The following is a 27023-nucleotide window of genomic DNA, read 5'->3' on the forward strand; positions in this document are numbered from 1 at the left end:
GAAATCCCTTGTTACTTGGCTATCCCACAGATTATAAGGTTCCAGAGGCAGAGGTAGACCCTTCATCACGTTTTTATCCCTAGGCTGTGGCATACAGTAGCTGGTCAAGAATGTTCAGAGGTGAAGAAATACACCTGCCTTGCTTCCACGTCATGTGGCTTCATAGTTCTGACTCGACAGACAATAAGCATCGCCTTGAATCACTTAAAAGCCATTTTCCTGCCCCGGTCCCATCTGGTCCCCTGGTCACATATACAATATTGTAGGAATATATTTCACAAGTAATAAAGAATTATTGAAGAAAGAGAAAATTCAAGATCTACCTTTCAATTAACTTTGATAAAAAGTTACATAAAGTAGGTGAGATGCTGGAGTTTAGTAAACAGAGATAAAGAATAATACACTGCAAAAAAAAAAAAAAGTCTAGCAAATGAGAACCCCAATGCTCTAGGCAAACAGCATTTGACAATTGACAGATAACTGTGGAAGGAGTAGGGGAATGTGTAAGAAGCATATTGTGGAAAAGACAAGGATAATACATAAAGTACTGAACACAGTGGGGATGCAGGGGCATTTACATTCATACATGATCCCTTAACTTCATTGTATTCTATTGTTAACATACCACATACATTACAGTGAAAGAAATTTATCTTTCTGACTCTCCCTCCATTTGCCTGTATGATGCTGACTAACTTGGAAATAGCCTCAGAGAAAATGGGCCTTAAGTCATGGCTCACAGATATCTGTGAACTGTCCTGCCTGAGTAGTGCTTAATCCAAGTCGAGAATTTTCCAAGTGGCATTAGGAGTGTTGAGATCACCGTGAAGTGGCAACCCTCTTACTTTTTGTGAGATGTAGGGGAACTTGTCAGGGATGACTGAGGGAAATTCTGGTTGCCATATCTCTTTTTTGCCATCTCACAAGTAGCCCCTCAGTATCCCTGAAAAAAAAATTAAATCAGAGATGCCATCATGGCTCTCACAACCCAAATCTCACTAACACTCAATATTTTAAAATGTTAAGTCAACAAACAAAGTAACTTGGAACATAGTCTTTATTTTGGTGCCAAAACCTTTGTTTTAAATATATAACATTCCGAACATAAGCCCTTAAATACTAGTAATATTGATACTGGGTAAATGTGATAATTTTTATGATTTATTTATTGACCCACCACATCGATTATTTTAATCTCCACAGGAACCCAGCCTGTGACATGGGTAGAGTCCCAGGTTGGAGATTAACAAAGAATGCACCCCGGACTTGTGCTCACACGTAAAACCCAGCCAGGCACATGTTCCAGAAGGCACCCTTTGTTCAGAGCTGGGCATTCCTTTGGTGTGGGGGAAAGGACTGTATGATTTCACTGGCATTTCCATATCAGAGAGGAATTCTATAAGAAAGCATCGTATTTGAGCTATATGAGGAGACCACTCCAGAAGCAATTTTAGACCAGTTATTTGTCTTTTTTGAGGCTTAGATGTTGATTAGCACAAAGGGTACAAAATGAATACCAGTAACAATTAGGAAACAGGTGTGGATATTATAACAAAAGTCAAAATAATGTGGCTTAAAAGAAGCAGGCGTTTATTTCTCTCTCGTGCTAGTCTGAACGTAATCAGTCTAGAGCTGAGAGGACAGCTCCACATTCTGGGGACCAGACTCCTCCTGGCCTATTCTGCATCTTCAACACTCAGTTTTCATCTCATGGCTACACTGTCTTTTCTCAACTCTTGCCTCATGTTCACCTTCCAGCCAGAGGGAAAGGAGAAGGGGAGGGAGAGGGCACAATCCTTCCTTATGGGCATAAACCTCAAGTTGTTTACACCTTTTCTGTTCACATCCAATGAGCTAGCACCTAGTTACATGGCCACATCAATCTGTAAGACAAGCAGGAAGATGTAATCTTTAGCTGGGATACCATGGACCCAGTTAAAACTCAGCACTTATTTAATTAACAAAGCAAGGAAGAAGGCATACTCAAGAATGGCCAACAATTACCCTTAAACTTCCCTGTGACCTTCTGCTAAAATAGTACAGGCAGAATGTCTGACATAAAGTCAATGTTCAATGGTAATTGTTAACGTTGTTTTAATAAGCAAAAATTTAAGTCAATCAATTTGGTTTCCTTCTTGATAAAGAGACAAAATAAAAATATACCTTCACACAGAGACTTACAATAAGAGTCAGATTATGAACGAGTGATGTTAGGAGATAAAGTGAATTGGCCTCCTGGACCTGCTCAGTTCTGGGTACTGAAGACTTTATCCATGGGCCCAGCCTTGCCCAGTGCCTCAACTAATCCTAATTAGGATTTCTCTGGCAGGGAGTCTTACAGCTCTATGTTCAGAATCTGACCTATCTTGGGTGAGTCCAAATCGCAGCTCCCTTAACACTCTATTCATTTTTCCAACTCATGCATCTGAGCCTCTGTCCCACTTGTTCCCCTCCTCCACTTGTCCAAATGGACCTTATGATCAAGTCCACCCAAACATTACAGAAGGGAGGTGACACACAACTCTTGCATATGTGACAATTCTGTTATTCTTTATAGCCACCTGTCTTTCATGCTCTGATCTCCTATCAAGTTCAAAGGAAAGAAAGAAAAGAGACAATCAGAAGCTGAGGTGGATGGACACTGTGCCAGAGAGAGATGTGCCAGGATAGAAGCCAAGAAAATAAGAACACATTTATGGCAGTATGATTTTACCGTAGTGAGTGGTCACACAACAGTCCTCTGTAAACTTCAGGTCACAATATATGAAAAGTCCTACCACATTGAGGGGGAGGACGAAGGGGAGTGGGAGGCAGGAGGAGGTTGATTCCTACATCATTGCATTCTCAAATGATTCTGACACTCAATAGGACATCCAAGAAGGATGTACAGTAGTAACCCCTTACCTGTCTCTCACTCCTGTGGTTTCAGTTACCTGTGGTCAACTATGGTCTGAAAATATTAAGTGGAAAATTCCAACATAAACAATTCATAAGTATTAAACTGTGTGCCCTCCCTCCCCATCTTACCCAGGATGTGAATCCTCTGTCCAGCATCTCCATGCTGTCTACCCTCCCTGTCTGTAATTTACTTAGTAGATTTCTTGGTTAACAGATCTGTTGTCATGGTATCAGAGTGTTTGTGCTCAAGGCACCCTTACGTTACTTCATAATGGCCCCAACCACAAGAATAGTGATTCTGGCAACTTGGATATGCCAAAGAGAAGCCATAAATAGTCTTCTTTACATGAAAAGGAGGAGGCTCTCAACTTAATAAGAAAAAAAGAATTGTATGCTGAGGTTGCTAAAATATACAGCAGAAACAAACCTATCTGTTAAATTGTGAAGAGGAAAAAAAATGTGTGCTAGTTTTGCTGTTGCCCTTTAAACTACAAAACTCTGGGCACAGTGCATGACGACTGCTTAGTTAGGTTGGAAAAGGTATTAAATTTGTAGGTGGATGGGAACAGAACTGTGTTTGATTGGGTTCCTACAATCCGTGGTTTCAGGAACCCACTAGTGGTCTTGGACCATATCCTTCTTGGATAAGGGGGGACTATTGTACCCTCAAAGCAGAGTTTAAAATTACTGTCGGGCAAAGTTACTTTCTGACTAAGATATTTCACTGACAACTAGAAAATTTTCAAATTAACCTGTGGGCTGGTCCCACTGTAAGTGGGTAAACAAATAACATTTTACAATAGGTGTTTTCTGGGCTTTCTCTGTCAAAAATGCAGTAGGCAAACCAGGTAGAACAAGAACCAGTTATAGGAGAAAGCTCCCAGGGACACTAACAGATGAAACAGGAATATGACTCATACAATATGAAAGTGTCAAGGGATCTCAGTGGTTGCCCAAACACCGTTGAGAAAGATATGGCCCTGTTTAGGTCACCAGGTTAGATAGTGATAAAGCCGAAACTGAAGCCTAAGCACTCAGGGCTTCTGGTCCAGTAGGCCTGGTAGGTACTTTCTCACATCAGAGGAATTTATTATTATGAAAAGAAAATACTTCCTGTGATAAATCGTTAATATACTTCTAAAATTGTTTTTTATCAAAAAGGATGAGCTTTGAGATGATGAAACAAATTCTAAGCATATAAATGATAACATCCAACTGTTTGTTGTATAACCACATTCCTAAGGAATTTGCAGAGTGACAAATGACTTCACACAAACATTTGTTTCTGGCTGCACACTTTCTTAGTGGCTTTAGAGAAAATGTGGATTCAAGAATGCAAAAGAGACTGATGATCTGAATTGGCTGGGAATGAGAAAAATCTTATATAAATGACTGGATCAGAGAATAAGGTAAATGTTTACATAACACCCTTTCCAATCTGAGTGAAACAATATGGGCCGCCTAGTCCAGGAAATGCTCCCTTGGAGTGGAGGGCTGCTCTGTTTGACTCTGGACATACTTGCAAGGAAGGGAGAGCAACAGTCAGGCCTTCCTGATCAGCAATTAAAATGGGCAGGAAATTAGCAAATTAATGTACCCATCATCTCACATAGTTGGCAGGTGGGAGCTCTGGAAGCAGATCGAGGTGAAAAGTGCACTGCACAAGGCGTCAGAGGACCTGGGTTCCAGTCCTAGCTCTGTCACCATTGTTCAATTGTGTCACTATGGGCAAGTTACTTAACCTTTCTGGTTGGGCTTCAGTTTCCTTCTCTGTAAACGGAGAGCATTGGACTACATCTTCTCCAGCTCTTCTGTTGTCCAAGGATCCCTATTCAAATGCCTACAGCAATCATTCTCAGCATAAAGGAATTTTGTGGCCCCCATCCAAAGGACATTTGGCAATGTCACACTGATTGTCACAACAGAGGGGAAGGTGCTACTGGCATCTGGTGAGTATAGACTAGGGATGCTGTTAGACATCCCAAAATCCACAGGACAGCGTCTCCACAACAAAGAATTATTCAGTCCAAAATGTCAACAGTGTGGAAGTTTGAAAACAGTAACTGAAGGGACAATATAATGATGAGCCCATTTCAACCAGTCATTATCATGTTGCCAAACTTTCAGCTTTTTAAGAGAACTTGAATTTTTGGATTTTTATGTAAATATCCCAAATTTAAAGTATAGCAACATGTCAATTTTTTAAATAAAACACGCTGGGGGCCAAATAAAACAGGGCTTCAGGACAAATCCTGTCTGCAGGCTGTCAGTTTGTGGAATCTTATTTAGCCACATACTGTCCAAGTAATTAATGTAGTTTTGCTGAAAGCATGGATTCCTCCATCTGCATCTGGTTATCTGAGCTAGAGCTAAGCAGGTCAAGGTTAATCCACATTGTGCTCATGCACATGTGTGCGATGTAGTGGAAAAAACACTAAATGAAACATCCAGAGATGTTACTGCTTACCATCTGTGTAATCTTGGAGTAGAAGTCATTAAATTCTCTGAATAACAGGGTCTCCATTTTTAAGGAGGATATCATTATAGTCACTGTCTACTTCTCCAGTTTGTCACAGCATAATAGTACCTTGGAGCAGGACGGGGCTTTAGAAATCACCCAGTATGCAATTATACCCAGAGAAGTGGTGTGACTTTGCCCACAAGCCCATGGTCAGTTAATAGAAGACCTGGGCTTGAAAGCCAGGTGTCTTGACTCCATGTCCCAAGTTCCCTGAAGAGAGAAGAAAGAGGGTGATGGGGGAGAGTGCCAGATGTGTCTCTCAACACAGGCTATTCCAGACGTGGTCCACCCGCACATGGCCTTCCAGTTGTGCCTAAATAACACCAGATGTGATCCGAGGATTAAATGTGAAGGGATAGGAAAGTGCTCTGGAGCCTGTAAACTGTTAGCCTGTCTCCCAAATGTAAGGATGGTATTAGTATTAATTTGTCTCTGCTGTATGGCCACAGGCAGCTCTTGGCCAACAGCAGTGTGAGTGCCTGGTACTGGTCATAAGAAGGCCTGAGTCACAGCGTGTGGCTGGCTCAGAGCACAGTTTACTCACAGAAAACCAGGCAAAAGCAGATCAGTAACATCACTATGGCTGCTGAAAGGCAGTGTTGTCACAATGCCATGAAGACGGAAAGGTAAGTTGCCGTTATTAATTAACATGAGATAATGGCATTAAAAGATAAATCTTCAAGGTCAACCAAGGTTTATAGACATCAAAATCTCTGCACTCCTGCCCTGTCTTCTGCAAGCATCTCTTATGCTTTCCTGCCTGAGACTTTTGTTCTCCCTCCATGTGCTGGGGGTCTTATCCCCTTCCCTCTGCTTACTTAAAAGCCTCCATCTCTCAGGGCAGGACAGGACAGAAGATCTCTCACTGAGCCTTCACCTGAATGAAGTGTGTGCTTGTGCCCACAATTCTACCACACAGGTGACTTTCCTGTCTTATGCCAGGTCAGGGACCAGCCAGCACATTTTGTCCTGATGCAGGTGCAGCCAACTCCTCTTGTTGGCTTTAAGTTCTCAGAGTTAGTTCCATCTTTGTTTAGCATGTTCACTGTAATTACATGGGAGAGACCTCAGTTTTTGTATCAACTTTCAGCATTTTTTTTCTTCCTTAAATATCACAGTTATTTCATGTCAAAACTTCTCCCAAGTCTGTGTGAACATCACTAGTAGTTGTGCTGTCTGTGGCAGAGAGTGAGATGGAACATGCTGATGTTGCAGCTGCTGCCATGTACTCGGCTGCTCCAGAAGGTTTTACATTTTTTAATGTAATGATAGAGTTTTCAGTTACTTACAGGATGTAATTATAAATACATATTTGCAATAGAACCAGCTCGATGTGCTTACTTTTCCATTAATAAAACACTCTGCACTTTTTGGAATGCATGTACCAACCTTTCCTTAAAGCTCAGCTGAAACTTTAACTCCCTGTTAGGCTTTCCAACCAATATCTTTCTCCTCTAATTTTCCTTTGTTCTGTCTGCTCCACTCATTAAGGCCTGTAGACCCTCTCTTACTGTTTCTAACCGTTTATGTGTGCTTATATGCTCCTTGAAGGAAAGAAGATTCACCTACCCTTTCTTCTTCTACCTAATACAAACTACTCACCTCGCAAAACAATCAATAGTTCTTATTTGTATCTACATTGTGTAGCTTAGTGTTCATTGTTGCCGGAGTTTGTGAGGGCTGGGCACCTAAGACACAGTATCTCACCTCCCAGTTAGAGTGATGAACATTTAGAAAAATAAGACAAGGAGGTGAAGAGATAAGAGATGAGTTACTAAAGATGAAGTTGGAAGACACAACTCAGAACGAGGCGGTTGGGTGTCCTCATTGTCCACTGAACTCCGTGGTGGTAGGTGGTACTTGGTGAGAGCTGCCTCCTGCAGATAGGGAGAAGGCTGACCCCACGGAGTGGTGGAGCAAGGATTTTCATGTAGACAACTCACTCCCAAAGGAAGAGGGATAGAGGTATTAAACTTAATCATATTCATTTCAAATCGACCAATCCGAAAATTAGTCTAGCCGCTTTGAGGCAGAGTGGGTGAAGGGACAGAGAGAAATCAGGAGCCTTGTACTTATAAGTTCTGTCTGCATGGAAGGTCACATGAGAAGTGGGGAAGAACTGCTCCTCCTCAACAATTATTTTTAAATATTTAAAAATCTATCAAATTTTGAACACGCCTCATTCAAACCGAGGTAAATCCCAACACAATCTTCTGAAGTTATCCATCACTCATGAAACAACAAAAAGAAGAGTGATTTTATAACATCATAAAATGCTCATGTTACTAAGGATTTGATATGGTTTGGCTGTGTCCCCACCCAAACCTCATCTTGAATTGTAGCTCCCATAATCCCCACATCATGGGAGGGACCCGGTGGGGGGTAATTGAATCATGGGAGTGGATCTTTCCCATGCTGTTCTCGTGATAGTGAATAAGTCTCAGAAGAGCTGATGGTTTTATAAAAGGGAGTTCCCCTGCACACGCCCTCTTACCTTCTGCCATGTGAGAAGTCCCTTTGCTCTTCCTTCATTTTCCACCATGATTGTGAGGCCTCCCCAGCCGTGTGGAACTGTGAGTCCATTAAATTTCTTTCCTTTATAAATTAACCAGTCTCGGGTATGTCTTTATTAGCAGCGTGAGAACGGACTAATACAGGATCAATACACCAATGCTTTGTAATCTGTTCACTGGGCTCAATCCTTTCTTTCCTTATGACTGCATAAATATGACCTACCTATAATTCACCCCCACCTCTCCAGAGACTGGAGGAACTGCCTAAGTATGAATGAGGCCTGTTCATCTCACAGAGACTGGCAAGAAGGATGATATCTGTCTAAGAGGTTAATTAGGCCAATTCAGGCAACAAATTCAAACCTATGCCCAGGAATTTTTAGGATAAGGGAGCCACTTAAGTTTATAAGGTAGTAGGCTAATGTTTATAACTTAGTACTTGATGCTTTCTTCTTCTTCTTCTTTTTTTTTTTTTTTTTTTTTGAGACAGTGTTTTGCTATGTTGGCCAGGCTGGAGTGCATTCGTGCCATCATAGCTCACTGCAGCCTCAAACTCCTGGGCTCCAGTGATCCTCCCGCCTCAGCCTCCTAGGTAACTGGGATCACAGGCATGCACCACTACACCCAGATAATTTTTTATTTTTTGTAGAGACAAGGTCTCCTATATTGCCCAGGATGGTCTCAAACTCCTGAGCTCAAGAGATCCTCCTTCTTCAGCCTTCCAAGGTGCCACCACACTGGCCTCTTATTCCTAATAGTTCCAAGAATAAGCTTAGAGTTTCGAAAATAATGCTAACAGGATGTGTCCTGTGGTGATAACCTTTGTGGATAAACAGTGAAATTTCCCAATAAGTAGGTGTTGATTTCAAATAGTGCAGGAATAAAAAAGGGCATTATATCTTGGAAAGAAAAGTAGAACTGGGGGCAAGAAACAAGATTAGGAACTGGGGTAGACAGGACTCTGCTTATGAAACCTTAACTTTGAGGATTTTTTTTTTTTTTTTTTGAGGCGGAGTCTTGCTCTGTCGCCCGGACTGGAGTGCAGTGGCCGGATCTCAGCTCACTGCAAGCTCCGCCTCCCGGGTTTACACCATTCTCCTGCCTCAGCCTCCCGAGTAGCTGAGACTACAGGCGCCCGCCACCTCGCCCAGCTAGTTTTTGTATTTTTAGTAGAGACGGAGTTTCACCGTGTTAGCCAGGATGGTCTCGATCTCCTGACCTCGTGATCCGCCCGTCTCGGCCTCCCAAAGTGCTGGGATTACAGGCTTGAGCCACCGCGCCCGGCCGAGGATTTTTTGATTATGGAAATATTAAGTGGATGGTCAACTTTTTTTCCCACATTATATCAGAATTCTCTTTGGTTTCGCCTCGTACTTAAGAATAGTCAGCTATGGGAGCCGTGGCTTATGGTGCAGACATGGCCAAGTCCAAGAACCACACCACACACAACCAGTCCCAAAAATGGCACAGAAATGGCATCAAGAAACTCCAATCACAAAGAAACCCCAGTCACTAATCTCTAAAAGGAGTGGACCCCAAGTTCCTGAGGAGCGTGCACTTTGCCAAGAAGCACAACAAGAAAGGCCTAAAGAAGATGCAGGCTAACAATACCAAGGCCATGAGTGTACGTGCTGAGGCCATCAAGGCCCTTGTAAAGTCCAAGGAGGTTAAGCCCAAGATCCCAAAGGGTATCTGCCACAAGCTCGATTGACTTGCCTACACTGCCCACCCCAAGCTTAGGAAGCGTGCTCATGCCCGCATTGCCAAGGGGCTCAGGCTGTGTCCGCCAAAAGCCAAGAATCAAACCAAGGCCCAGCCTGCAGCTCGAGCTTCAGTTCCAGCTCAGGCTCCCAAAGGTGCCCATGGCCCTACAAAGGCTTCAGAGTAGAGATCTCCGTCTGCCAACGTGAGGACAGAAGGACTGGTGCGATCCCCCTGGGCTGCCGTCTGCATGGGGCTGGTGTCTTCCTGTACTATTTGCACAAATAAACCTGAAGCAGGAAAAAAAAGAAAGAAAACAAGAATAGTCAACTACATGTGTATAACTTTGTGAGGTGGCAGTAAAGAGGGTAATGGCAGAACCGTCAATGATAGTGAGGCTTATCCCGTGCTCAGTCACCACCTCCTTGACCATCTCCTGCTCCACAGAAGCCTTTGAAGATGTGGCAGTGCCACACTAAGGAAGAGAGCGGGAATCTATGTATCTCAGATGAGTGGTAATTAGTGATGCCTCAGAAACTAACATAAACTAAATTGCATAGGGAAGTGATTCTTAATGGGGAGAGAAAAGTGGCCTTTAAGTTATTTATGGAAAAGGCACAACTATCGTAATAATACAATCATCTATTTCCTTGCACACCATAGAAGGAGCCATTTCATTACATTTGCATATGTTTTATAAACAAACATGGATACTAACCATCAGCCAAGTAAGAGATGCTTAGGAAGCCAAGCATCAGCCAAGTATCAGCCAAGTAAGAGATGATTCTTTCATCAAAACATATTGTGGAGTTGCTTCCCTTTCCTAATTTGTTTCTATGAATAATCTGTAGAGTTGTGCAACATGCACATGACACATGGAAATCAGAGTTATGACTTTTATGTAGACCACATTGTTTTTTTGCCTGTAAATTGCCTCCAAATGGCTTGAAAGAAATACTGCTTTGTAGTTTAATTCAACCAAGAAGGGCTACCTGAAAGCATTTACACCTAATATTCAGTAGAGCCTATTTCAGTGATCCTCCATCACACCATGGAGACAGGCTCTATCAGTTAGGGTTTCTGCCTAAGGAACACTCCCACTCGGGTATAAGAGAGTTTAGAAGTCTTGTGCTGAAAAGGTATAGGAAGAAAATACAAAAGCCAACTGATTGGAAGAAATCTGCAGCATCCTAAAAGTCACTGTAATTAAAACACAGAAGTTTGTAATTATTCTGCAGGAAAACAACATACTAAGAAAGGCACAAAAATACGAATGCGGTTTCCCAAGGCCTTGCTACATTAATTCAAATTGACTTGGGCAGATATGAAATCCTCAGATGGGCTGAAAACTAGTTGGAAGGCTTAAAACAAAAGAAAATACAATATAATTAGGTGGAAAGAGCAGCCGATTTGGAGTCACTGGAATATGGTCAGTTCTGCCATTGACTAACTGGCTGACCTTTGGCAATTCATGGAATTTCTCTGTGACTCAAATTTTAAACTGGAAAACAGGATATTATTACTTAACCTTGAGTTAAAAGAATGTGTGCAAAGGTTATTTTGTTTTCAAAGGTTATTCCCTTCCACACCTCTTTCCTACCTCTGCACAGTGACAGACAACCCCCACCTCACTTCTCCACCAGGAACCTACTTCATTTTCCTTTTTATATTCAAATTATTACTTATAAGCTTCCTAGTTTACAGATTTTGTTTTTTATGTTTCCTAAAGTCAGCATTCAATATGGTATTTATTTATTTTTAAATTATAAATAGACATTTTATTTGGATGACCTTTTCTATAAAATCATATTTTTTCTCATCTTTAAATAGTTTTAAATTTTTTAGTTTTTGATTTTTTGACTTTTTTACATACATTTTTAAGTTTTCTATTTTTAATTATTATGGGTATAGAATAGATGTGTGTATTTATGGGGTACATGTGATGTTTTCATATAGACACACTATGTGTAATAATCACATCAGGGTAATTGGGGTATCCATCACCTCAAGCATTTATCGTTTGTGGTAGAAACATTGTAATTCCACTCTTTTAGTTATTTTAAAATAACAATAAATTATTATTATTGACTGTAGTCACCCTGTTTTTAATCTTATTTTTAATTGATAAGTAATAACTATATATGGGGTTCAATGCTATATTTTCACACATGTTTACATTGTGGAATGACTAAATCAAGCTAATTACTGAATCCGTCATTTCACATGCTTATCATTTTTTGTAACGAAAACATTTAAATCCTACTCCTTTAGTAATTTTGAAATATACAGTGCCTATTATTTATCACAGTCACTATTCTGTGCAATAGATCACTAAAGCTTATGCCTCCTCTCTAACTGAAATTTTATACCCTTTGGTCACCATCTTCCCCATCCACCCCTCTTCCCAGCCTCTGGTAACCACCATTCTACTCTCTACTTCTTTAACATTATATTTTAAAATTAATCCGCTAGTATATTTATGTTGAGTGTCTCTTCAAATTACACTTCAAATTAAGAAAAAAAGTTTTCTTATTACCCTTTTCTCTTCAGTTACCATTGCACCTTCTTGGCTCTTACCATTAGCTAAAGTCAATTCAGTGTTCAGATTCTTGACATACATGAAGTGGTCAAACTCAAAGGGACTTGTTGAAGGACACTTTTGATGAAGTCAGTCACCTCTGTGATGACTTAGAGATATTTCTTCAATTGTTTGGGAATAATGTTTATGTGTATTAGAATCATCTGGAAAATAAAATAAAAATTTCTGAAGCTTCTTTAGGAGATTCTGATTTGAAAAGTTTAGGCAGAGAACCAGGAATCTGCATGATTAACAATCACTCAAGTAAGTAATTCTGATGCAGGTAACCCATAGTCCACACTTCTAGAAACTCTGTTAGAGGTTATTTAGCAATTCCAAAGGGAATCTGGAGTTTTGAAATGTTGTGATTTAAAAAGAAGTACTTTAGAGAGGGGAATATTAGCAAAATGAAATTTTTTTTTTTTTTTTGACAGAGTTTCGCTCTTGTTGCCCCAGCTGAAGTGCAATGGTGCAGTCTTGGCTCACTGCAACCTTCACCTCCCTCCTGGGTTCAAGTGATTCTCCTACCTCAACCTCCTGAATAGCTGGGATTACAGGTGTGTGCCACCACACCCAGCTAATATTATATATTTTTATTAGAAACGGGGTTTCACCATGTTAGCCAGACTGGTCTCAAACTCCTGACCTCAGGTGATCCGCCCGCCTTGGCCTCCCAAAGTGCTGGGATTACAGGCGTGAGTCACTGTGCCTGGCCAAATGATTTTTTTATATTAAAAATTGTGATGCTAAAAAATGTGATGGAAGCATGGACTTGAGCTGGGATGGTAGTTTGTTCACTTGATATCTGTGTGCCTCAGGGAAATTAATTAGTCTTACTCTCCTAATACATACCATAATAACACCATTAGCCACTGAAGGAGGGGTGTAGGGATGAATGAGATAATATAGGTTAAAAACAAACAAAACTTTTAGCATGAAACAGAAAAGAAATACTCATAATGACCCTTTTATTACTGACAATTTTAAAAACTGGATTATCAAACTAAATGAAGAAAAGCTAAGCCCAGATGTCACACATACCTTTTCCATAAATTAGTATTTTCACTTATCTGAAGTATGAAGGACGGGCTTGTCAACACTCAGTGACATACCCAGGCCAGAGGCAAGCTAAGGTGCTAAGGTGTGGTTGAAAAGCAGTTATTTGGCTTTAACAGTAATTCAGTAAAACATGCATTTGATTTAGCATAAAACACTGCTACTAAGTGTAAATATAATATAATAGCAAAACTATTTTTTATTGCACCAATTTCTTTTAAACAACTGTGGGGGGAAAAAAAAAAAGAAAAAAATACCAGTAACAAACTGGCTGGAAATGAGTTATGTGATTTTCCTATTATCTGGAAACAATTTTTTATTCTGTGCAAGATGTTGTAGGTAGGTTACAATTACACTGATTATAAATTTATTATGTCTAGATTTTAGAATTTATTGAAAGACAAACTGAGGCATGTGGCACCTTGTATCTTTCTCTCTCCCCTACCCCTTTAAATGTATATACTCACGCATGTTTGTAACATTCATACAGACTGAATGTGTAACACCATATAACATACACTCTTAATGTATGTGCGTGTATACATGTGCACATCATTTTCAAATTAAGAAATTTTTTAAAAAGGGAAGAAGTTTTCAGTAAAATTTCCCAACAGAAAATGACTCAACATAACCTTGGAAAATGCTTTTATATTAACCTGAAGGCAAAGGGTTGTATTCTCATCATCTTTGCATCCCAGGTGATCTTGTGTAGTGCATATAAACATTAGATTGAACAAATAATCGTTGCTGAGGTTGATGTGATCTTTGGAACAACAACATTTAGGTAGGGCTCTTGAGATTCTGAAGGAATGGTAATGTAAAGAGGCCAGATGTTCTCCTGAGGTTTGCTTTATCTTTTCTAGTTATAAGATAGATCAGGTTATGCTATAATAATAGAAAACTCCCAGTTCTCAGTGACTTAACCCAAAAAGTGTTGATTTTTCAATTATAACCATTTGTGGATATAGGAGACCCTCTAAAGTAACTGTACTTCATGTGGTAACTCAGTGATGCTGTTTTGATCTTGTGTCTCCACAATCTCAACAAAAGGCCTCTTCCACTGTCACCCAAAGGGAGAAGACAGCTCTGGGCTGGAGGGTCTGGCAGCAGTAAATAAATGCCTTGGCTTGGCATGATACACATCACTGCCTGCAGCCCAGCAGTGCTCGTAGCATTGCTCCAACTACCTGCTAGGGAGTAGGGAAATAGGATCAATCTTTCCTTTTGTCCCAGAAGCAGAGATCTCATAATGTTATGAAATTCATAAGTATCATAAGCCTTAAAGATGGAGAAATCATAAAAAATGAACTGATGAAGAAACTCCTTAGTAATAATAAATGTAACATCAGATCTTAGGTGCTGATTATAGAGGGGAATTCTGAATTTGAAAACATTTTATTTGACCTAACCAAAGTTTACTTTAAAATCAATGGGAACTTATTTTTAAACAACTTTTAAATGCCATGTATCTAATATTTTAATGCAATCTATCTTTCCTTTGTCAATTATAGCTGAATAAAGAATTCTAAATAATTATAGAAACTGTGATCATGGCACGTTCAATGGAAAGCTGATTAGAATGTATTGTTCTGAGCCAAATATTCATTTTATTGCTAAATATATCATATTCAACAAATGGGAGTTTGATAAAAGCAAATTTTCCTTCCTTGGACCACTTACACTTTTTTCTTGGAATTCTTAGAAAAATATTATATTATAATGTAATTATAATGTAAACTCATGTAGGCAAAAGCTTTGGTTTCTGGTCATTGCAAAATATCTATAAAAGAGTGATATGGTTTGGTTGTGTCCGCACCCAAATCTCATCTTGATTGTAGCTCCCATAATTCCCACATGTTGAGGGAGGGGCCCTGTGGGAATTCTTTCCTGTGCTATTCTTGTGATAGTGAATAAGTCTCTTGAGATCTGATGGGTTTATACAGGGCAGTTCCCCGGCACACACTTTCCTACCCGCTGCCATGTGAGAAGTTCCACTGCTCTTCCTTTGTCCCCAGCCACATGGAACTGTGAGTCTACTAAACCTTTTTCTTAATAAATTACTCAGTCTTCAGGTATGAAGGGTTACCAGAATTGAGTTGATTCCCTGAAACTTCTTTAGAATAGCTTTATTTATTTTTTTCCTGGGACTTTTCAACACTAGATTCCAGATAGATTAAAAAACTGATCAATCCCAAATTTGGTATATAAAGTTGACACAAATAATTTAGAACTAAATTGTTAACATTTATTTACCATATTTAGTTTCCCCTCTACAGTCAGAAAGGTATGATTAAGCTTATTGCTTCAGCCATTGGAATTGGCTAGAGATCCTTGAAGAAGAAAAAATTTTATGAATTTAAAAGAAATAGAAGCCAAGCTTAATTTTAACCTTTCTTCACAGTCTTTAATCATATAATCAATCTTCTTGTTTGGATGTCATTTAGGATAGGGTGAAATACCATCTGCTATGGAAAAGCTCAAATGCAGTATTTTCTGGATGTGCTGGACTAGGTAAAGTCTTCAATTCCCCTCCAGACCTAGGATTTGATGTGTAGACAGAACGTGCAATTTTGCAATCTGCTGAGCCAGAAGAGGATTTAATATTACATCCAGAACTGTACTCAAATTGTCAAAAAATGTTCAATAAAATAACTGCAAATCATACTCAGTTAAACTAGCTGGCAAAGGTAGCATGACAAAATTGAGAAATAATGCATATGGGACATAGTGATATGTACATGTTTTCAGGGCTTACGCCTTGGGTGGCTATTTACAAGACAGCAGTTTCTACCCTTCCCTTCCACTTCAGGTTTGATACAAGGCCAAGTACTCAATCTGACTTCATATGACTGTGGTCTAGTGTAGATTAGTATTTGTCACCACTCTTCATAGCAGACAGGAATGCAGCAGACTGGGGAAGAAGGAAAAGGAGGACGGGGAAGAAACTAAGGGACTAAGACTGTTGAAGGCAAACATGCCTGTGATCTGCTGCCTGAGATAATCACAACAGTGAAACGTGAAGGCTGTATGCCAGCCAGATGTCCACAGTTTAACAATTTTTAGAAAACCACTGAAGGAAAGAGCATCTTAGGATTCTCAACATATTTGCTGCCACCAAAAAAAAAGTCATGCAATAAAGCATTATTTTTATACACCCTCTCTGAAAATGTTTTGCAGAATTCTAAGCTTCTTACTTAGAAGCTAACAGAACATCTCGATGGAAGATGATCATAAACACTCTTTAAATAAAGCATATGGTTTAACAGAAAACTATCAATCAGAACAAATGAATCAGTATAACATAGATATATGTATAATATATATAACAGTATAACAAATATAGATACATATATATATTGAGATGGAGTCTCGCTCTGTCGCCAGGCTGGAGTGCAATGGCGCGATCTCAGCTCACTGCACCCTCCGCCTCCCGGGTTCAAGTGATTCTCCTACCTCAGCCTCCCGAGTAGCTGGGACTACAGGCGGACCACCACGTCCAGCTAAGTTTTGTACTTTTAGTAGAGACGGGTTTCACCATATTGGCCAGGATGGTCTCGATCTCTTGACCTCGTGGTCCACCTGCCTCGGCCTCCCAAAGTGCTGGGATTACAGGTGTGAGCCACTGTGTTGAGCCCAAATATATTTTTAAAAGCCAAAAAATAATATGTCATCGATCCTAAAAATATTAACAAAAATAATGACAAATTTTAAAGTAAGGATGATGTAAAAAGCAACTGTTTCTTTATCAATACAGAACATAAACTCTTAACTATGGGTCAGACATGGTTTTAATTGCTTTTTATGTATTAACACTCAAACAATCTTATGAAGTACATTCTATTGTCTTCTTTCTAAAACTGAGGAAACTGAGGCACTGGGTAGCTTATACAGTAAGCTGGTAATGATAGCCTTGAGACTTGAACCAGGGAGGCTGGCTCCATTCTTACTATGGTAAATTATGAAAGGGAGGAACACAAATCTCTCAGTTTTGCAATGGGAACAGTACTCATTTATGTATTTCCAAATAATATGTGATGTGGTTTCTCATGTTGATATCATGGATGGGCTGTAGCAGTTTCAATGAACAGGTAAAATTTGAGGAAAGAAGCTGGTAGTTTTTGGTTTTGTGTTATGTTCTTTGAATAAAATTTAGGACAGAATGAAATTACTTTATTCACTCTTCCAATTTTCTTCTTTGAAACTGTTAAGATTATAATGCTCATTATGCCATTGACTTACTGATTTGGACTGATGATTTTAAGAATCGATTAGAGCTTTGGAGAAGATTAATCTTCTGGAAGAATCTTTATTGTTACATTATATTAGCTAATTATAGCTGATTCCTTGATTTTATATTTCAGCCAGGCCTTTTTTTTAATTAGGCTAATGTAACTCCAGGTTAAGTGCCTGTATTGAAGTAGGATTGATGTTCTTGAGCTGTGGAACGTAAGTCTTTTCCCACTAGGTAAACAGTAGCAATTAAACAAAATTTGGCATAGAAGGGAAATGATTTTCCCACGGTTTTGTCCCACCAGCATACAAAAGTTCTGTCACTCCGCAGGCCACAGGGCTTAGTGCAACTTTGGTGATATACCATTCAGCATAATCTGGTTGCCAAAAAGCTGTGCCTGGAGCTTGTACTAAGAAAGATCATTAGCATCCTTTGGTGGGAGATATATTACAAAATGAATCCAAACAGAATGGGTGGCTAAATTTTAAAAAGTAGGTGAACGTTAACTCGCAAAAGGCAATACCTGCCCTTGTGAAAAGTGTGGATATCAGTCAGACCTGGTATGGAACTGGCAGTGATCATTGGTAAGTTAATTAGCCTCTGTAAGCATTGCTTTCCTCTTCTTTACCAGGAGGTATCTACCTCATATAACTGTTAAAGGCACTCACTAGTTGTAATATGACTAGCACAATACATGGCATAATACAAGCTCAGTCATTTTTTTTAAATGAAAAGCTACTTCTCAACAAATTCAATCACCGGGTGGGGGGTGTAAGTAAAATAATTTCAAAGACATAACAGACATTTTCCATTCCCCAAAGTCCATTTTGGAAGTCTGAATCCTTATATGCAGTTACTCATTTTCTGCTTAATCTTTAAAACTAAGGTCATATTGATTCTCCAGGCAACTCTCAAAAACAAACCAAGGCAGAATCCATATGATTTACTCAAATTTAAAGAGAAGAGTTTCTGATTTTTAGGATAATTTTGGCCGAAGATCAGAGAAACCCTTTCTTGGTGGCACTAAAGTAGAAGTGTTTCTAGCTCGAAGAATCATACACTAGAAAGTTTTCCAGTAAGGTCTCCTTTAATCTTTATGCATGATAGAATTAAATAATATATCAACAGCATTGGATTCTCAGCTTTCTTCTTTCCTTGAAGTGTTTCGCATGCATTTGTACTCATCACATGCCTACTCTACACACCAATCTTAAAACAGGTGGAAGGAAACAAACGTAACGTAACGGTGTTTGTGTGATTAGGGGAAATAACTTGATTACTGCTTCCCCTCTGGCAAGGGAATCTCTATATTTGCATTTTCCAAGAGTAGCCACTAGTCACATATAACTATATAAATTTAAATAAAATAAAATTAGTTAGTGTTCTTTGTCACACTAGCCACATTTCAGGTGTTCAGTAACTACATGTAGCTAGGAGCTAGCAAACTGGGCTGTGTATATATAGAGTTCCCATCATCTCAGAAAGTTTTATCAGGTAACATTGCCAAATGATTGACAACGAAGATACCCAATTACAGTATAATTTTTCTTTCTTATAGAAGTGTACTAAGATATAGGCACCCTCTATTCTATAAAAAGTATGTAAAAATACCTCTAGCACAAAATATGAAACTAAAGACTATCTCAGACCTTTATTCCCATCCCTTCCCCTTGTATTGGCTTACTTAAATTATTTCATGGAAATGGAATGGTTCCAGCCTTGTGATCCCATGTTCTGCTGGTGAGCCTATCAAATTCACCTATGTCATAAAGAAGCATGGCATGGCCCCCTGAAAGCTTGTTGAAGCAGGATTGCCTGAGGTTACCTGACACAGTCCACCTCTCAAGTATTCCTATTAATCAGCTGAATATATAATAATTAGAATAGCTATTCAAAAAAGGACATGCGGGAACTGTTACCTAAGCTAGGTGGTTTTAGGCAATAAAATGGCCCTTTCCTTTCCCGCTGCTCCTATTTAAGACTTCTTGGATTTTGCAATTTTCCCTTCCTCATGACCCCATTGCCATAAAAGCTTCCTATCTGCTATTTCCTGGTCAGTGTTTGCCATGAAGACAGAACTGGGGATGCCACACAGCAAGGAGAAGAGACAAGAATAAACTTTTCATGGCCAGTGAGGCTAATTACATGTTGGGCCTTCATGCCCTGCTGGGCTTTTCCTTAACTACCCTGTACCAAGGTCCTATTTGCTTGACACTCCAACTCAGTCAGAGAATGTCAAGAATAGTCTGAAGCTGCATATTCTTTTGCAGCATATACAATTCTGTATGAAAAGATTCACCAAAAGGTAATGGGACCAGAGAGGAAAAGACAACAGGAAGGGGTCCTTTTTTACTCCTAGATTTCTCACCATCACAAATGGAACTCTTAATCAAAACTGAAAGAGAGTGTGGATATTTATAACATTGAATTCTGTTTCCAAGTAAACTTTCAAGGAGAGAGACTTTCGTTTGAGAGTAACTAACAGTAGAGGAGAAAGAAGCAGGCAGGTTCCACTAAGTCATACAGAAGAAAAGGGGAAGAAAAAGAAGCCAGCTGACTCCCAAGAGGTTACATACATATCAATGGAGGTTTGCATGTCTCTTAACTATCTATTCATTTAGTTTCTCCCTTTCTTCAACTCATTTGAACTTTTACCATCTGCAGACTTGATTCGGTTAGCATCCCTGCCCCAGTGACATACATCACAACAAATGTCTTACATCTATTCCTACTATATTGTATATGTTTCTGGAATCAGAATGAATTGAATGGAGACAATGAATACATTTTCCCATAAAGATATTACATTTATGATTCAATAAATTTAGGTTTTAGGAGATCATTGGCTATAATACAGAATACTTGGAGGCAAGAATGGAAGCAAGTACTCTTTTAAGAGGCCATTTCAAAAGTCTAGGCTAGAGATCATAAAGACTGGTTTGGAAGGTGGTGGTCAGAATGAATGGAAAAAGACAGATGGATTCAGGATATATTTTGGAGTAGAGCTGACAGGACTGAGTATGGTGTAGGAAATGGGGAGGGGAAGCAGGGAGGGATGATGCTGACATTCATTGAGATGAGGAATATTAGAAAAGACACACATCAGAAAAGAATGTGGGCGGCACAGGTGGAGTGAGGATGAAGAATACTGTTTTTGATATGTTAAGTACCACATCTAAGTGGCAATATTAAGTAGGCAGCTGAATCTTGGACTCTGGACTTAAGAAGAAAGAAACGGGCTGGAGCTACAAATGTGGTGGTCTTTAGCATATGGAGATTATTTAAAGCCATGGAATCAGTTGAGATCACATAGAAAAAGGGAATAATAAAATAATGAGGGTACCATCCTTGTTACCTTTGAGGTTAGTGTCTAAATAACACTGCATTATGAATTTTATAGAAGTTTAGGTTTCTCTGTGGACTACTTAATACGTATAATTGAGAATATGCATCTAAAATTCTAAGGAATAGGCATAAAACACATATTTCTGAACACAAGTATTCTTCCTGTAGGGAAATGCTAGTATATCAAAGGATTTATATTAAATAGAATCACTGTTGCACTTTGAATTCATTCATATAGAAGTGAATACATCTTACTCTTCAATGACCGTAGCTGGTATCTGGATTGCTTGGAACCATATAGACCAGAGTTTTCTAAAAATCTTATTTGATATTTCTACCTAGTTTACCTCATTTTCTTTTTTTTTTTTTTTTGAGACGGAGTCTTGCTCTGTCGCCCAGGCTGGAGTGCAGTGGCCGGATCTCAGCTCACTGCAAGCTCTGCCTCCCGGGTTCCCGCCATTCTCCTGCCTCAGCCTCCCCAGTAGCTGGGACTACAGGCGCCCACCACCTCGCCCGGCTAGTTTTTTGTATTTTTTAGTAGAGACGGGGTTTCACCGGGTTAGCCAGGATGGTCTCGATCTCCTGACCTCGTGATCCGCCCGTCTCGGCCTCCCAAAGTGCTGGGATTACAGGCTTGAGCCACCGCGCCCGGCCTCATTTTCTATAACTACAACCAACTGACATGGAGTATAGAAGTTTTTTCTTGCTTTATGAGAAAACAAGAGAAAATTATAAGAAAAACAAAATGTATTGTTGCTTATTTTTATCTATAAAAAGCCCAGAATCATAAAAACATATTAGTTTGCCTATAAAATTACAACATATAATGAATTTTAAAGAATAGCTCACTGAGACAATAAGCATAAATTTACTAATTGAATCACTAAGTGTTAAACATTTTTGTAGAGTTGAATTAAACATTTATATTTGGCAGTTAATCAAGCAAAAGACCAAAAAACATTACAGGAAAAATGTTTCAAAAAATGTAGTGCTGTTTAGTGGTTGTAACAATTTCAGAAAAAAGTACCTCAATAAAAGGGACAAAAGTCAAAAATCATTACATACATATCTTGCCACAAGAAATCTTCCATTATCTGTTTCAGTATCTGAGCTGTGTTGAAGTCAGCAATTTGTATACTCTGTGGCTTCATTTTTTTCTTTTTTTCTTTTTAAATCAGCTACCAGACTTCTGAGAACCAAATGTTTGCCAGGACTGAGTCAAATTTTCCTACCTTTTGAGTAAGTTTGTTTCTTGATTTCTGTGTATTTCTCAAAACAAGGCCAATTTGTATCACCATCCAGAGTCAGAGATGAATTGAAAAAGACTGTCAGATATTCTTGGCATCGTTATCACCAGGACTCACACACACTGCTCTGGACATTCCCTCATCTGACTCAATCTTAAGCACCTCTCCTCTCCTTACACATAACTTCTTCTACTGGGCCCTCTGAATCTTCTACTCTTGATCACAAAACTTTATGCACTCAGTCTGTCCTAACAGACTAAACGTTGTTGCTCCCTATGTGTTGCAACTCGAAACTGATGGACCAGTAGGTTTAACACTATTCTATAGTTCTCTCAAGCAGAGGCTGTTTACTCTTGTAGCTGGGCCCTTCTCAGTACCATATGAAATGATTTCACATATAATTTCCCGTATGTTCGTCCCTACTTATATTTAGAGGATCCTCTAAATTTGGGTAGCACATTTCAATCAATGTGATTTAGTCATTTGAGTAGCACTGGAAATGCAGAGTTCATTTTAGAGTTTTCAGAAATTTTATTGATTTATATAGAAGGTAGGTTTTACTGTTTTATGAGGGTTAATTTTCTTACAGGATCTCATTCAGAAACACAGCAACTTTAGCTAAATCTTTTAAAGCAGTAGTCAGAATCTATTAGCTGGGAATTAGTTGGTTAATTTCATTGCAGGTGCAATAGTTGTTTTATTGATTCAATTATTTATTAATTGAATCAATTACTACAGGATAGGCACTATGCATTGATGTAACAAAAAAAACAGATGTGGTCTCTCTGCTTAGGAGGAGGCAGACATAAATAAAAACATAAATTATTAATTATAAATAACAATTAAAACATGATTTAATTATATAAGTACCCCACAGGAAAAGTTCAATATATAGTGACTCTGGGAATGGGGACAATTTAAGGGGGAGCAACTTGTTGAGAATGAATGCTTGGGAAGGTGGAGATAAAACAAAACCAGATCAAAGAAAATTCTACCTGCTCTTTCCCTTCTACTTATATATACTAATGATTGGTGAGCAAGTAGCCCATGCATTGTGGGGGACTGGGTGTGTTAAAAATGTGTTTATCAGTGAAATTCAGAGAACAGTTTTAGTTTTGCCTGGCTTAAAAAAAAAACCCCGGCAGTCACAACTGTGGGCTCTCATAAATAGTGATAACATCCACTTACTATGATGCTGATGGTGATGCCTCCAAGTAAGGAGCCTGTGGATTCAGAACACATTGGCTTTCTGCCTCTTGCTAGTGGAGTCTTTGGAGATACAGCAGAGTTGTTTACTGGTATGTAACCAGAAGACTAGAGGCAAAGTGCTTTGATGCAAGTCTCCTTCTCTCTTGGAGTTTTATAAATATTTTCCAGGCTTATAAATACACGTTTTACTTATTCAGATGTATTGCTCTTTTAAATATAGAGAACATTTCCTGATTCCATTCAGTTTAATTGTCAGATAAAAAAAGAAGTTATAATAATAGATAACTGACTCACTGAAGAGTAACACCAATCATAGGGACACTGTTCTGGTTTTGATTTCAAAGCAATCACTGAGTAAGCCTACTTTGAAATGGAACGTGAGTCAGCATTCAGCAAAGCGGAGTTTAAACCTCTACTCAAGATTCTGAGTGACAGAAAGCTTTTAAATAGGGCACTGTTTGTTCATAGTTTTGGGTATCTGTGATTTACTTGGCTTTGTTAGACAATAGAGGCTTCGGTTCAGTTATATTTTTAACATTCCTTAAAATAAATCAAAGAGTGTTCCCATTTTGGATGTGGATTGGTACGGTGGAGGAAATGAGGAACTAACAAGTGCCAAGTATCCAGGGATTACTTGCTGGGATCTGTGCTTGACTGCCTGGGTTAATATTTTTCTGGTTGCACATAATAGAAACTGGCTCTGGCTAGCTTACGGGAAAAAAGTAAGTGGTGCTAACATATTGGAAGAATATTCTGGTATCTCACAGAATCTGAGACTCAGGAAAAAAGGGTTGGGGTAACCTCTAACCTCAGAAATAGGGGTCCATGTCTGTCTCCCTATGGTAAGGAAGTTGAAGTGATGTCACCATAAGACTTTTCATAGGAGCCCCATGTGGGGTCAGATCTTCACGTGCGGGTCGGTCAGTCAAGGTTAGAGGGGCAGAATGCTATGGTTTAGCCACTTGTTTGTAGGTACCCACACCTGTATTTTGTGATTAATTTCTAGAGAAAGGGAAATTATTATAAATTGGAGGCTATAGCAGCAAGCACTATATGGGGTATTTTACAATATTAATTTTTTAAATAGCCTATAAAAATCATTCTTTCTACCTCACAAATGAGAAAACTGAGACTCAAATTGGTTAGACACCTTGTCTAAGGATCTACAATTAAAATTTAGCAGGGCTAGAAGGGCAAGCAGATCTATAAGGAAGGCTAATCTTGTTCTTAAAATATTCGAGTAGTGTGATAAAACTACCTAGGATAGAAAATTTCAACTTGAGAAAGAAAAATTGTAAAAAAATGTATATATTTTAAAGAAATTAAAAAAACAAAAAGTAACAACCAAATAAGTTTGGGAGCTCTTTTTATTACACTGAGAAATCTCAAAAAAGTACAAAGCCCAAGAAAGTAGATGCATTTCAGAAAATAAGATAAAACATTTGCATACATACATATTAATAACACTTTAGTTTTGAATTAAAAATATTCATGATTTTGCATTGAAGTATACTGCCTGTGAATTAAATACATTCTGAAATACTGGGAAAAGATTTCATATATCCTATACTGAAACCTGAATTCCTAAAAATAGGGATTAAGTTTACAATTTGATTTGCAGACTAATGGTTTCATTGATTCAAAGTGCCTTTAAAGAGCAGAAATAGGAAACAGGGATATACCACACACACCCCTTTAGTTTAAGTGATATATCAGATGAAAGCTGAATTAATATAATAATCTTTAGTACTTTTAATTGTATTGTTTGTTTTCAGTAGACCAATGAAAATACATAGATCCAACTGCAGAAAAGAGGTTAGGTAATGCCGGAATGATTTTCTATCATATCGGTGTTTTATTTCCAATTATACAGATAAACAGGTGATGTTGAAATCCATGCTATTTCTATCCTCAAGATAAGATAAATGTATGATTACATTCTAGCATCTCATCAAGAGTCATCATGAAACAATAATATATTTACTACTTTTGCAAAATAATATATAATAGACTACCACAGGCTATAAAGTTTACTTAATTAATTTTGATAACGTGGCACTTTACAATGGCTTTTGGGTCGTATCATACTCTGTTGCTGCTACCTACTACTACTAATAAAATAAAAGTAAACGTAAAGAAGAAACCAAAAGAAAATAAATTAGATCACTTGATAGTTCTAAATATTGTTTTGGTTTATCCTTGAACTGGAAATCAATTCTACATGATTCAGAAAGAAAACAAACATATCTTTATAATTCAGAGCATGTATTTTGAAGGTGTAATATGATGTATCCAATGCCAGTGTGGGTTTGCTTGTCGTGTTCTTTTTATTCAATGTCAACTGGTTCCGTAGCTATTAAAGCACTTAACTGTTTCTGTGCACAGGAGAGGAACAGTTCCAAACTGGACAGGCTTCTTTGGCGGATGACTTGATCGAGCTGTTTAATTTTTTAAAGAGAGAGAGAAAGAGAAAAAAAATACTTAGTTGAAGGATAAAGAATATTATGTCACTGAAGCCCACTAGAAAAAACTTTCTAGATGAGACAATTTAGGAAATCAAATAGTACTTTAAACTGAATGACAGTATAGTCACTCTTTCTGGCCTAAATCATCTAAGATGAGATGATAATCATTATGGTTTTATAACTGATGTTGTTATTCAGTTTAGAGAAATACCATACATTTGATCAGAATGCTTTCAAAAAACATAAAAAAGTATTAAAATGCCAGTTCTTAATGTATATACGCAACCAAACATCCACAAATATATTATAGATGCAAGTAATAAAATAAATACATAGTACAGAAACACAGCATAATCACATCATGCATAGGGTTCAGTTGAACAAATAAACCCTGTGGAGGAGATAAACAATTTGCTGAAATTAGAGAACGTTCTGGGGAAAAGTATGCTTCAAAAAACATTTGAGGCCAGTAATCCCAGCACTTTGGGAGGCTGAGGTGGGAGGCTCATTTGAAGTCAGGAGTTTCAGACCAGCCTGGCCAACATGGTGAAACACCGTCTCTATTAGAAATAAAACAATTAGCTGTGCATGGTGGTGCAAACCTGTAATCTCACCTACTTAGGAGGTGGAGGCAAAAGAATTTCTTGAACCCAGGAGACAGAGGTTGCAGTGACCCAAGATTGTGCCCCTGCACTCCAGCCTGGGTGACAGAGTGAGACTCTGTTTAAAAAAAAAAAAAAAAAAATTAGCGGAGCATGGTGGCACCTGCGTATAATTCCAGCCTCTGAGGAGGCTGAGGCCGGAGAATCGCTTGAACCCAGGAGGCAGAAGTTGCAGTAAGCCAAGATGGCACCACTGCACTCCAGCCTGGCAACAGAGCAAGACTCTGTCTAAAAAAGAAAAAAAAATCAGTAGCATATCTATATACTAATAATGTTCAGGCTGAGGACCAAATCAAGAACACAATCCCATTTACAACAGACACACACACACACACAATACCTAGAAATACCTCTACCCAAGGATATGAAAGATCTCTAGGAGAATTACAAAATTCTGCTAAAAGAATTACAAAATTCTGCTAAAAGAGCCAGGCGTGGGGGCTCACGTCTGTAATCCCAGCACTGAGAGGACGAGGCAGACAGATCACCTGAGGTTAGGAGTTCAAGACCAGCCTGACCAACAAGACAAAACCTCTACCAAAAATACAAAAATTAGCTGGGCGTGGTGGTGTGTGTACCTGCAATCCCAGCTAATAG

General features: G+C 38.7%; 1 protein-coding gene and 1 pseudogene across 2 annotated transcripts in view; one reads left to right on the forward strand and one right to left on the reverse strand.

Annotated features, from left to right (window-relative positions):
- Positions 1 to 562: 562 nt before the first annotated feature.
- CCDC91 (coiled-coil domain containing 91) overlaps positions 563 to 27023 on the reverse strand; it is a 395593-nt gene continuing 369132 nt past the window's right edge. The window contains exons 14-15 of one of the 2 annotated variants that reach the window (XM_011934104.1): positions 25670 to 25737; positions 563 to 943 (exon numbers count right to left, since the gene is read on the reverse strand). In XM_011934104.1, coding sequence (XP_011789494.1) covers positions 871 to 943; positions 25670 to 25737 — 141 coding nt within the window. In that variant the 3' untranslated portion in view covers positions 563 to 870. Of the gene's footprint in view, positions 944 to 24648; positions 25738 to 27023 lie in introns of those variants that run through there. The other variant, XM_011934106.1, reaches the window with a different exon arrangement.
- Positions 9350 to 9820, forward strand: LOC105506081 (annotated as a pseudogene).

The sequence above is a fragment of the Colobus angolensis genome, unplaced genomic scaffold (genome assembly GCF_000951035.1).
Source record: "Colobus angolensis palliatus isolate OR3802 unplaced genomic scaffold, Cang.pa_1.0 Scaffold131, whole genome shotgun sequence".
In the NCBI taxonomy this organism is placed as follows: Eukaryota; Metazoa; Chordata; class Mammalia; order Primates; family Cercopithecidae; genus Colobus; species Colobus angolensis.